We start from the raw sequence: 14,096 nt of genomic DNA on the forward strand, positions 1-14,096 counted from the left end.
AAAATTCAATATTAAAAAATGAATTATTTTTTTCATATTAAATATTATAAATAAATAATAATTATATAAATTTTAAATTAAAATATTATATAAAATTTGATGAGAATGAAAACATTCATTAAATTTAAAAATTTTAATAAAATTAAGAAAATAAAATTTAAAAACATTTAAAAAAAATCTTCAAATTAAAAATATTTTAAATTATTATTTAGTTTAATTTTTAAAATTTTAATAATATATTTTATTTACATTGATTAAAATTATTATATTAATATAAAAAAAATTAAATTAATAATAACATAATTTTAATATAAATATTTTATTTTTTTGAATTTTAATATATGTTAGATATACATATTAAAAAATATTTAAAAATTCTTATAAACATTATATGTAAGCCCCTTTTTGCTGTCCCAAAGAAGTTTGGGCCTGCCCTTTAGTAGGCCCAAGACCAGCCCTTTAAGGAACCCTCTATACCCACTCAGTTTTCTCATTTGCCTATTGTCACCTTTTCAGAAACAGTCCTCCTCTCCATCCCACATCTCAAGCAAGGAGCTCTGCTAGGGCATAGAGAAAACTCCATCTTCAAGCTAGCTCAGTGTTCTTTTTTGGTAAGTATCCCCGAATCTGTTATAGCATCTCCTTTTCTCTTTCCACCTTCTTCCAGTTGGGCGTTTTGTTGCGGTTAGGGTTCCATTTCTTACTCTCGTTTTGGGTCTTGGAGTTTCTGTTTCAGCTCACCAGTTTAGTCCGTAGAGTTGTTGTGACTGGTTGCGTTCCTTGGGTTGCTGCTTCTTTTCTCGTGTCTAGAAAAGGTAAGGGAAGCTAGATTCTTCTGTGTTTTGAAGTATGTGGTGTGTTTAAGTTTTGTTTAATGCTTGAAATGATTTAAAGGATGCTTGTACTCATGTATGAATGAACTGCGTGGTTTGGGTTGACTATTCTTGGTACTGCATGTGGGAAACAGTGGCGGGACCTCATATTCTCGCCCAAGCGAGCTCATCTCGCCTAGGCGAGAATAGCAGAAACTCGCCCAGGTTCTGCTGGAGCGACTCGCCCAGGCGGAGGGCTCTTGTCTTGAGCGATGCGTTGTCTCGCTCAGGCGAGAGTGACTCGCCCAAGCGAGTTCTCGAGGAAAACCTGGTGTACTCTGCTCGCATCCTCTTCTAAGCGGGGAGTTTTATTTTTGGGCGAAAGGCGATCTCGCCCAGGCGAGCTGGTCTCGCCTAGGCGAGGGTCAGCAGAGGGCCACTGTTCCAGGTCTCGCCCAGGCGGGACGACCTAGCTTAAGCGAGATGGTCGCGGCGGCTCAGGCGAGGACAATGCAGATTTGTGTTTTAATTCCTGTTTACTTGGGGGTGGCTATTTACTTCGAATATGTATGATTTTGGTGTAATTGCATGAGTTGTGTGGGTAGTATGCACTGAAATTCTGTATGTTAGCATGAGTATTGTATGGGATTATGTTTTGTTGGTTGAGAAAGTGCATGGGAATTCAATGTTGAGAAAATAATTGGTGGTTGTATTACGAGGAACATGAAATTGTTGTGTGATAGGCGTAATTTCATGAGCCTCGTGGGGAGACCTCATGGTGGTGTGTAGTGTATATATTAAGGTATGGATTCAAGTAAGGATCGCATCCCGAAGCTCTAAAGGGTCAGTGAGTCTCAAGTAGAGTAAACTGACCCAAGTGGTGAGAGTAGCGGGAGACCCTAGTCTACAGGCAGGATAATGGCCTTAGACGTTTAAAGGCTAACCTTGTGCGTGGTAGGGTGAAACCCATTGGCAATGGCTCTGCAGAGCAATAGAGGCCACCACAAGTGCAAGCGTCCAATGAATCTGATATTGGTATATTTATCCGGATAATTGAGTCATAATGTCCTGCTTGTTTGCTATAACATGATGCTCTGTGTCTATTGTGTTGCATGTTAAGGAATGTTTAAGTACTTGTCCGTTATGTCATGATAAGATTAAATTACACTAGCTTACCCTTGCATTTCTGTTTATGTTCCTGTTGTGTTTTCTCTTTTGCGATGATCACCCTTGGTGGGAGCAGATGGAGGAAGTTCTGGGAGCAGGCCCGGTGGTAGCAGTGGTATAGCTTAGGGGACCTGTTTGTGTGACTCTCAGGAGCATTCTATGGCCCTAGTGCCCTTGAAATTTCTAGCTCTAGGAGCTTTTCTTTTGCATGACTGTTAACTTTCTCTTATGTTGTTTATGGCATAGTGGTATGTCCAAATTTGTTTTCACAGTACACTTCTGGATGACTGTAACAGTTACCTTTACTACGTTTTATGTTCATCTAAGTGCTTCTCGTTATTATAATTTTGTGATACTTTATTTAGCAGTTTAATCTATTAAAAATGGGATGTCACATTATAATTATATAATTATTAGTATAAATTCAAATTAAATTTACATACATTATTCTCAAAATAAAAAAATATTTTTACTATAAAAATATATTATAGTTTTATAAATTAAATATTTCACAAATAAATATTAATCAAATATATTAAAATATCATACGTAAATATATAAATAATTCAAAGTAAAGTATTAATGTTCATAACCTGAATTATATAAATAAATTCATTTAATTTTAAGAAAATAGCTGTGTATTTTATTTCATCCACGTAATAAATACGTGTATGTATTATTTTAAAATTAAAATATAGATAAAAATAATAAGAATAGAAAAGATTAATATAAATTTTGAAAAATAAAGAAAAATAGAAATGGGTAGCTAGAGGAGGCTTGAGCATCAGCAGCAGAAGAAGCTAGCAGCAAGAATGAGTTTTTCTGGTTCAGTGAGCAAAGTAGCACTACCCTCTTCCTCCTCATCACCCAACTCTTCCATTGAGTCACTTGATGGCTTGAAATTTGGCCAGAAAATCTACTTTGAGGATGTCAGTGTTGCAGCTGCACCAACCACTCAAGGGGCCAAAACCAGTGCTGGGGTTTCTTCTTCTTCTTCAAAGAAGGGAAGAGGTGGTTCAGTGCAACCGGTTCAGCCTCCTAGGTGTCAGGTTCAGGGTTGCAATGCAGATCTGAGTGGAGCCAAAGCTTACTATTCTAGGCACAAGGTTTGTGCCATGCATTCCAAGTCCCCAACGGTCATTGTGGCTGGTCTGGAACAGAGGTTTTGCCAACAGTGTAGCAGGTTACCCTCTTTCTCTCTCTCTCTCTCTCTGTTTTTGTTTATTATTGACTTCATAAAGGAAAAAAATCTTTTTTTTTTTCTTATTCTTTAGCTTCTTGCTATTTTTGGTGTTGTTTCTATATTGGGTAGTCTTCTTGTTTTACTTTCATCATCTTACATCCTGCTTTGCTTTTTGCTATTTTTACCAGTTTTGCTTACTTTCATCATTTTGCATCTTGGTTTTTGCTATTTTCAGTGCTTTTCCTATTGAGTGCTTTTTTCTATTTTGAGTGCTTTTTTTAATATTGTTTTTTTTTTGAAAAAAAAAAGTTAATTGGCACTCTAATTTACTGATGTGCTAGGATTAGTTTCAATGTTAGAAATAATCAGTTATTTTTTCCATTGATGAAGGTAAACATCAAATTGGTGCATCTACTTTTTCATGGTTATTGACTATATATTTTGCATTTATTTTCAAAGTGTTGCTTGTTTACAAATTTCAGGGCTTTCAGCAAGCTGTTTTTTTGTTCCTTGTGATTGCTTTCTGTAGAGTTTCTTTTGTTACTGTTGATTCATGCGCTTCTCTTCATAAATTAAGTGTGTGAAGTGAAGTGTTGCAAGTTTTGTTTTGTTTTTTGGTTTCTGATGCTACTAATTGATTCTAGAATGGCTCATGTTTCTGGATTTGATGTACCTATTGTTACTGTGACTTATAAATGATAGCATAGAATAGAAAAGAAGTTACCAAGGTTTCCCCCTTTTAATCTAGTATATGAAGAGGGTACGAAAGTGAGGAAGAGACTGATATCTTTTGGAAGTTAGATGTTAACAGAGGAGGGATTGTTCTGTGTTTTTTATTGTTCAATAAAGATTATCATTATGGCACCTGAATTCTGATTCAGCTCTTAAAAACTGTTTATCCTTTTCTGTTTAATAGTTCAAGCTTGATTAGATCTGAAATCAATTTTCTCTTCAGTGACTCATTGTGCCAACAAATGTTACAGGGCATTTTTTGGGATGTTTTTAGTGGCAAAATGATACTGACATGTGTGTAAGTGGAAGGTTATCATGATGGCAAATTGCTACTTTTCTGCTACTGTTCTGGATTGAGATATCTTATGGATTGATTCTCTTCATGAAGAACTAAAATTTTCAGATTAAGATGTACCCTTTGTAAAATTTCCAACTATTGAAACATACATACGAATTTGTGCTCTAATATAATGGTGGATCTCATACACCTTCACTGATCTTGGATCTCATACAACTATTGAAAGGAAATCTCAGCCAAGTGATTTCATGTTTAATCTTATTGACTGAAAATGATGGATGTTAATCAGTTATTTTGAAAAATGATATTTAACAACTAAAAAATGTTGTGAATTTTTGAATGCTATCCTGGTTTATGGATATTGTACATATTGAAACCCTTTGAGTGGGAAAAAGACTTGGGTTGTTATTTTTTCTCTTGTGCATTGAGACACACATATGGTTTTGAATATCCAATATTTGTGGCTAATTGGTTACTAATTGAACTTAAAGTTGAGTTGTAGCCCATGCCATTGCAACCCTGAGTTTAAAACCTTTGGTTCTGTTGCCAATTATGTTATCCATTATCTAATGCATGAACATTTCCTGCATGTTGATAAGAAGCAATCTTTCTCTTTTGTAGCATACTACTTAAACCTGGTTATGTTTCTGAAATCTTGTGTCTGCTCATACTATCTTTTATAGCATGCATGGCATATATATATATATATATATATATATATATATATATATATATATATATATATATATATATATATATATTTCAGAAATGGTAATATCCTCTTTGTTAGTCCTTGCCCAGGTTTCATCTGCTCTCTGAATTTGATCAAGGAAAGCGAAGCTGCCGCCGGCGACTTGCCGGCCATAATGAGCGCCGGAGAAAGCCTCCACCCAGCTCCATATTAACCTCTCGCTATGGCAGGCTTTCTTCCCCTATTTTTGGTTAGAAATTATCAGAACATAAATTTCAAACCTCCTTATGTGCTTTGTGCATGTTTGGTTTGGCATGGATCAAGTCAAATGTTGATTCATAATCCAAATCCAAACTGAAACTACTTTGAGTAATTTCCATGTTTTGCATCCAAAACATGGATTCGGGATTCCATGCCAAACCAAACACACACTTAATGTATCCTAGGACGTATCAATAATTTCAGATTTTGCTCTTCCTTGCCTATAAAACACATTCAACTGTTTCACTCATGTTTAGCAGATAACAATGGTAGAGCTGGTGGCTTTCTCATGGAATTTGCTTCATATCCAAAGCTTACATTGAGAAACACCTTGCCAACTCCAAGATCAACCGAGCCACTACCTGGAAATCATGCTGCAACCTGGCAGAGCTCAGACACACCATCTGAATTCTTCCTGCATGGATCAGGAAGTGGTGGAACAAGCTTCCTTGGTTCCAAACATCCTTTTGTGGAAAGCTACACCGGAGTCACCGACTCAAACTGTGCTCTCTCTCTTCTGTCAAATCAAACATGGGGTTCCAGAACCACACAACCAAGTGTTGAACTGAACAACAATAACAACAATAACAATAACTTGTTGAATTTCAATGGGACATCCATAGCACAATTCACTGCTGCTTCCTCACAGGTTGCAGGCTTCCATCAACTTCCACATGCCACCTCATGGTACCTGAAGGCCCTTGACTCGCCGGAGGGTGTTCCTGATCTCGGCCTAGGCCAAATTTCGCCGTCTCTTCATGGCCATCTTCATGGTGAGCTTGATCTGCCACATCAGGGTAGGAGGCATTACATGGATCTTGGGGATTCCAGGGCCTGTGAGTCTTCTCAGTGGTCACTTTAAAGATCTTCTTTGCAATCATATGCATAATAATGGTAATGAGGGGAATCTGTGCTTTCTTGATCAGTTACCAAACACTTATGGTTTCTTTGAACTTAGCAGCAAGGTGAGTGTATCCTTCCTTTGGTTGTGGAACTTTGAAAATTGAAACTTTCTTATTTTGTTTGAAGTTGTGAGCAAGGTTGGTAGCCTTGTTTCGTTTTGTGGAACTTTTCAGACATTGTTATCTTGGTATTGGAACTTTTTAGCAAGATGGGTATCCTTGTTTTATTTTTGTGGAAATTTCAGACATGGATCATTTGATGAATGTGGCATGACTAATGTTTTCTTGCATCTAGGTCTGAGATTCCACTGAATGCTTTTTAATGTTGTATTGCATCTAGAAGAACTGGTAATGTTAGTCACCCCAAAATCTTTAGACTTGCTGATGAAATTATAGTTTTTTATGATCTAATGGTTTGAAAAATATTTCGTTTTTAATTGTCAAATTTAAAGAAAAATGAATGATGGGGTAGAAATATTTTTGGAGTAATTTGATCTCTTTTTGTATAATTATTTAAAAGAGCAAAAATTAGAACTTCTAGAGTAAATCCTTTTAGTGTTGCCCTCCTTTCAAAGTTTTAAAAGTTGTAATCTTTTCAGTGATAAGCGCTTCATATTAAAATCTTTATTATCTATGTGCGATTTATAATATTAGATTTTAATCAGTAACTATATATATATATATATATATATATATATATATATATATATATATATATTGACAAGAATGTGAACGATTTTGTAAGATAAGATTAGAGCAAACATGGCCTTTTTTATACTGGGTCTTTCTTCCTACACCTATGTATTTTCGTCCTGCACTCCCTGAATATTAAGTTTCCCATACTTAAAAATGACTTCTGAATTTTGCAATCCAGAAATTTTTGGATAGAGTCCAGAATTGCATGATTCAAAAAGGTTTTGGATTGCATAATTACAAACTTAGAAACTTAAAAATGACTACTAGAAATTGGAGAAGATTAACAAAATAGTTTTTAAATTACATAATTTACAAATATTTTAACTTTTAGATTATATAATTCAGCAGTCTTTTTCTTTTTTAAAAATAACTTTCAAATTATATGATCCAAAAAAAAAAGAAAAAATAAGAATTTTCCTAATCATCAAAGTACAGAACGAAAAATCTGGAGGTGCAGAAAGAATTTGCCCCCATTACAGTAGCACAGTTATCAGCCCAACAGAAAAAGCCAGAAGCAGTTCTGATTCAAAGATTTGTTAAGAAAAAGAAGTGAAGAACTATATGAAAGAATATTTATAAATTAGCTTATGAGAAGTTGATTTTAGCTTACAAAAAAAGTATTTAAAAATTTTCTTTTCATTTATTTTTCGTAGTTGTTCATTTAACTTGTAGAAGTTTTAACCATGCAGACGTTTTAAGTAAATTTTGTGGTTAAACTTAACTTGAACAAATATTCAAATTAATTGAATTCAATTTATTCAAAATTAAATTGAGTATAGTCAATTCTTTAATAATCCTAAAATATACTTCCTAGCTTTCTAAAGGTAGTTACATGTATTTGAGAAAAAAAAAAAGTTTCATATTCTAAATTTGTTATAAAAGTTGTAGTAAAGTAATAGTAATGCAAAGGATCCCAAAAGAGGTTCAACAAAATAGTGTAGCTACCTTGAACTTGAAACGCAAAAACGTGGCAGCAGCTATGGTGTGAAATGAAAGAGGAGAAGAATGCCGAAAGCTTTTGTTCATGTTTGTTAGGATCGAATATATATTTATATGTTAAGAAAAAGCATATGCTAAAATTTTGTTTATTTAATCTTGTTAAGAATTTGTTCTTGTAAAAGAACATGTTCCTTTTATCATATCCTCATCATAAGCTCTATTTCCCCTAATATATTTTAATCCAAAAATACACTTAATGTAAGACAGTTTCAAAATTGTTTTTGTGTATCAAATAACCTATGTTCTAATTATGCAAACAATGTTACTCTATCATCTAATCATAATTATATTATCATAATTTTTATGGTTAAACTCGTAAAATACTATACTCTACAAGAAAAATAAAATAAAATATTATCATGGTATATTTTCTTGAGATTTTTTTCATCAACTCAAGATATATTTTGCTTTAAATTAGATAATTATTCTATAAATAGGATGATTTAAGAATGCACTTAGCCAGCCAAAACGTGTTATTCTCAAGAAGAATCGTTTTTTTTTCTTTTATGTGATTTGATTGAACCCTAATTTGTGTCCACAAAAGGAAAATAGAGGGTTGTTTGATATACGTGAGGGGCACAAGGAAAGCATGATGAAAAAAATGCTGTAGTGGCACACGGTGGCAATGGCAACCTAATGCCCCCAATTTACAACTCACTATTTATTCAAACTTTGGATAGGGCTTTTGTCTTCATACGTAGAATTTTTTTAGTATGTTTTTTTTTCTTAAAGGTTTTATTTAAAGTGTTTTAATAAGATTAATTTCATTAAATTATAAATATTTTATTTCTATAATATATAAAAATCATTTAAAATATTCTTTTCAACTACTAATTAACATGTAAAAATTATATTATAATTTAGTATAGAATTTTATTTATAAAAATACTTTATGTTCTATTTTTGTTGAAAAATAAAATATAAAGTATATAAAGTACATAATATTGCTTTAAAAGATATATTCCTTATTTTATTTTTTTTAATTTTGGTAAGCGCATAAATTTAATTAGTTCCATAATACTAACTTTCTTTAGATATGTCAATTTGATATTCATTTGTGTCAATTTAGTCTTTATTTTTAAAAAGTATCCTTTTAAAAATTATAATTCAATTGGTACCTTCTTAAAAATAGTATCAAACTCTCACATCGAAATAAAATTACAGTTTCATCCGATTAATTACACCTAACATATTCCATGAGACAATGATTCTGCAGAAACTGTTTGTTTGGTTTTCACGCAGTCCATAACATCTTTTTATTTTCTCTGTCCCATGTTCTTCAATATATGCTTTTCACACCAATGCTCAAATCACTATAAAAACCAAGCTATTGTTCTGCAACTTTAGCAAGTAAGCACTTAACCACAATCTTCAAACCAAAACTCTCCTTCAGAAGCAAATACTGATTCAAAACCCTTCCAGAAAACTACGCAAAAATGGGGAACAAAAGCTCAACACCTTCAAACGCAAACTATAGCAGCCATGCAGCGAATATTGCTTTAAAAGAACCACCCCGCCACCATCACCATGTTGTTCCAAACCGAAGAAACTTCTCTTCAAGGCCAAAGGGGCACCGAGCAGAACAACAACATGGTACGAAACCACTGGGAAACGATGAAACTTTCTCCTCTTACATCAAAGATTCAAAATTTAAAATGAGGAGCAAGTCAAACATCGGAGGCCATGAAGATCATAGCGACGCTGTTCCTGTGGATGTGGCCAGTGAATCCAACGACAGAAACATGGAAAATGAAAAAGATCATCATTTTTCAGATTTTATTGCGAATGCTAGGAAGAGGTTAAGGACTGTAACCAGAAGGAATAGCTCCATCAGAAGAGGGTAAGATCAAAAACATTCAACTTTCGTGATGTGTTGTTCTGCAGTTCATCTTAGTTGTTGTGGCAAGTGCGTTAGAATAAGCAGAAATTCTTGTATCTTTAGCAAAAGTTTGTCTTTGTGTTTGAGTGGGTATCATTCAGGATATAGTAATATTTCAATAAAAATACTTTTGTCTCCTTTACTTTATTTAGTTTTTCAATTCTTTTACTTTTTCACCCAATTTTGTTTTATCCAACCCATTATTTTTTTACACTCCATTGTTCCTTAAGTTTTATGTTTTAATTAAATATCTTTTTATTAAAAAGAGTTGCTGGTGGTAATGTTTAAGAAAAGAGCGATTGTAAGATTTTTTTTGATCATTTTGACATATATAGTTCTCATTGTGTTTTCTAGTTACTAGAACTTTAATCATGACAAATTATTGTTGATGAGACTATTGGTAGTTATTAATTGATATTTTTATGATAAAAAGATTTAAAGTAAAAAGAATAATTTTACTATTAGATTATTAATGATATATTATAAATAAGGTTGTAAAATAAGTTTTTGAAAAGGTTTTTCTCTTTAAGATTTTTCCTTGTCGTTTTGCTATCTTCATCCTTTGTAATCTCTCGTTCTTTTTAGAACATAATCGCATCTTACAACAGTTAGAAGATTCTAATTCCTTCCAAGGATGTAAAAAATAATCAAAAAGTTCACCTTTGATGGAGAAAACTTCACTTAAAGGATGAAAAAAATATGAAAGGAAACACACATTGAACGAGCATAGAAATATGCTAGACTAAGATAATCAATTTCATCCCGATCTAAGGTAAACCACCTTCATTTCAAAGTACCTATCACCAAAGAAATAGGTAGCAACATAATTAATATCATCCAAATCATAAAATTTTAAAATCTCATATGAAACCCTAACTTTCTCTACTTAAGTAGGGATTCCTCAAATTCAATATTCAACATATTCCTTTTTGGATTCTGAAAATAATTTGACCCAATTAACAAATTGTTGGCACTTTCACGATAAAAACTTTCTTAAAAGTTAAGAATTTTTTTGTCACAAAATAATAGCACAAGATAAATCCCAAGCCTTATATTCAACAAAAATAATGTATACAAACATACACACGATCTATAAAACGATTTTTTAAGGTTTATTCAAATTCAAATCAAATACATACACAATTCAACATGCAAAACAATCCATCTAAAAATAATAACTAATAGTTCATCAATGTTTTGATCCAGAAATGGACATCATTAGGATTAATTACAATGCATTCGAGATATTGTATACTTTGGAGCATGGCTCCATCGCCGTTTTGTTGTTAAAATGTTCCTAAGAGGATTAAAAAAAGAATGAGTATTTAAACCGTCTTAAACCTTGACTTCTAAACAAAGTGGAATTATCTATTGAGTGCGATAAAAACAATAACAAAATTCTAAAATAAGATTTACAAATAAGGATTACCAAAATCCAAATAAACAAATCACGAAACCCAAATAAAAATTGACTTACTTTCTCTGAATTAAGTAGAGATAGACTTCTAAAAAAAATTTGAATTGTAACACTTAATGTAGTATTCCTTTCAATGGATTGCAATATTCAAGTGAATTTGCAAGCACATATTTCATGCAAAGAGTGTGTCCGGTTTTTGCGATATGTAATGAAATAAGAGCGTCAATTTCGGGGATGAAGGGTTTAATTCATCCACCCAAAACTGAGGTGATCTGCGCATATTTTGTATAACATTACGAAATTGTCCCTCTATAACAACAAAAACAGATGTGGGGTGTGTGTGAATTGAATGCATTGGTAGTGTGGGCTTGTGAGTAGTGCAGAGAAATGGGACTGTGGTGGGTGGTGGGGGAGGAAGATGGTGGTCGTGGTAGGGTGTGGTGGGGGAGTAATGTCGTAGATGTGGCGGAGAAACATGGTGGTGGAGGTGGGGTGTGGTGGGGGAGTAGTGTCATAGATGCTACCTATCACCAAAAAAATAGGTAGCAACATAATTAACATCATCCAAATCATAAAATTTTAAAATCTCATATGAAACCCTAAACTTTCTCAACCTAAGTAGGGATTCCTCAAATTCAATATTGAGCACATTCCTTTTCGGATTCTGGAATTAGTTCGATCCAATCAATAAATAGTTGGCCCGTTCACGGTAAAAGCCTTCTTAAAACTTAAGAATTTTTTTGCCACAAAATAATAACACAAGATAAATCCCAAGCCTTATATTCAACAAAAACAATGTATACAAACATACACACGACCTATAAAATGATTTTTTGAACTTTATTCAAATTCAAATCAAATACACACTTCAACATGCAAAACAATCCATCTAAAGATAATAAATGATAGTTCATCAATGTTTTGATCCCAGGAAAATCATTAGGATCAATGTTACATGAATTCGAGATGTATGTTTTGAAACTTGGTCCCATCACATTTTTATCCTTAAAATACTTCTCAAAAAATAAAAAAAGAATGAGTTTTTAAACCGTCTTTAAACCTTCACTTTTAAAAATGGTGAAACTGTTGAATACTATAAAAACAATAACAAAATTCTAAAATAAGATTTACAAATAAGGATTATCAAATCCTATATAAACAAATCACGAAATCCAAATAAAAATTCACTTACCTTCTCCAAATTAAGTGGAGATAGACTTCTAGAAAAAATGAAATCGTAACACTTAGGGAGGACATCTTCTTGCTAAGAAACCGCAGCGAATGAAACATCTATAACAACCAAAGAAACGAATGATATATTAACTAAATGAAAAATTACTCGCACACAACCGAAGAAAACCTCTATTACATAATTCTAAAAAGATATTTTGATTTTTTTATCTTTTAGTTATTTCTTTTTTAAATTTGTATAAATTTATCTATTTTAAAATATTAATTATTTTATTTTGGACATGACCGGTAATATTCATTTTAAATTTGAATTATTTTAAATTTGTTTTTATAATCAATAATTATATGATTTGTTTTTAAATTTTTTTATTAATTAACTGATTAATTCGATTGTTTTGAATTTTTTAATTATAAATGAATTGTTTTTTATTTCATATGTTTTTAAAATTTTTCACCAATTAATTGATTTCATCAATTATTTAACTTATTTCTTTAATGACTAATTTTAATATTATTATTATTCTAATAAATATTTATATTGTACTCAAGTGTTTTCTTTAATTATCAATTGGCAATAATATTATAATTACTATTGTTTTTTATATTATTGTTTGAATCAATAAATATACTTCATTTTAAATTCTTTGTATAATTATTATTCAGCAAATTTTGAATTGATATTTATTTAAAATATTTATTATACTTATTACTTTTATTTACATCAGTTTTAATATTAATTTATTTTTATAATTTGAATGAAACAAAATGTTTTAATCAAAATGATTATATTTAACTTTGAAAAAAAAAATCAAAAATCAATTCACATCCCTTTCTTAATTTGTAATATATTTATCATTTATTATTGCTATTATTAATGTAATGATTTTATTCAATAATTATATTTAATTTTTAACATTCTTTTTTTTTCAATTCTTAATGTTACTTTTATTATTATACATAAATATAATATTTAAATATAATTATATAAATAAATTATTTATTTAAATATAATAATTATTATATTTTCATTGTTTTTTACTACAATTTAAAAAGAATTAAATATATTTTTTGTCTCTTACCTTTCATTGAAAATTATAATTAATCATTTCTGAAACTTTGAACTAATTTAGTCCCTTAATTTTAGAAATGGGTGAATTTAGTTCTTTTAATCATATTTTAGTAAGATTATTTGACTTTTGAAATATATTTCATGATAACATCTCAGCTGACATTAAAGCGAGAATGCATCAAACACTATCAATAAAACACGTGTAGAATATCAAAAAAACTTAACATTTGGTAAAAACAATTAAATCCATGTATTTCTAAAAAATTGAGAACTAAATTAAGTTAAAGTTTGGAAGAGAAACTAATTTCAATATTTACTAAAAGTTAAGGAAAAAAAATATTTAACCCAAATTAAAAAACAAAACAAAAAAAAAAACCACATGTGCGTCACACGTCTAAAACTAGTTTTAACAAGAAAATAAAACGTTGAAAGGATTTCATATAAAGCTAATTAAAACAAGGAAATGAATGCAAATCTTTTGAAGATCAAATTTAAATTTCATCGAGATGATAGAGGCATCAAAATAATACTGATGTGAAAAATCCAATAGAAGATGGTTCCTTAAAAGAGCTCTACTCTTGACCAAAGAAAAAACTAATGTATAGACGGTGGAAAATGATCATAATATATCCAATTGAGTAGAGATATGTGAGTACCCAGAATGAAATCTTCATGTGTGAAAATATGACAGAATATTTGAATCTTTCACATCTTCCTTTCTATTGTTTGCCCATATTCACAACCACACACTCTTTGCTTTATGCTACCGCCCAAACACTCCTCACTTCTTTTATCTTCA

At 31.2% G+C, this 14,096-nt stretch overlaps 1 protein-coding gene and 1 long non-coding RNA gene across 3 annotated transcripts; both read left to right on the plus strand.

Annotated features, from left to right (window-relative positions):
* The first annotated feature begins 491 nt into the window (after positions 1–491).
* Positions 492–2,316, plus strand: LOC146884527 (uncharacterized). The gene is made up of 3 exons (XR_014996505.1): positions 492–611; positions 737–815; positions 2,056–2,316. It is a non-coding gene; the product is annotated as an uncharacterized LOC146884527 (long non-coding RNA).
* Positions 2,317–2,707: 391 nt separating this feature from the next.
* LOC114190875 (squamosa promoter-binding-like protein 9) lies at positions 2,708–6,340 on the plus strand. 2 transcript variants are annotated; one of them, XM_085675638.1, is made up of 3 exons: positions 2,708–3,162; positions 4,994–5,133; positions 5,402–6,340. In XM_085675638.1, the coding sequence occupies exons 1-3, from the start codon at positions 2,792–2,794 to the stop codon at positions 6,004–6,006; spliced, it is 1,116 nt and encodes a 371-aa protein (XP_085531764.1). In that variant the 5' UTR covers positions 2,708–2,791; the 3' UTR covers positions 6,007–6,340. The 2 variants fall into 2 exon arrangements, with proteins under 2 accessions (XP_085531764.1, XP_027935739.2); XM_028079938.2 differs by having other exon boundaries at positions 2,717–3,162; positions 5,405–6,340.
* Positions 6,341–14,096: the final 7,756 nt, after the last annotated feature.

Source organism: Vigna unguiculata, chromosome 7 (genome assembly GCF_037176805.1).
Source record: "Vigna unguiculata cultivar grain cowpea cultivar isolate G323 ecotype 2 chromosome 7, ASM3717680v1, whole genome shotgun sequence".
NCBI classification, from domain to species: domain Eukaryota; kingdom Viridiplantae; phylum Streptophyta; class Magnoliopsida; order Fabales; family Fabaceae; genus Vigna; species Vigna unguiculata.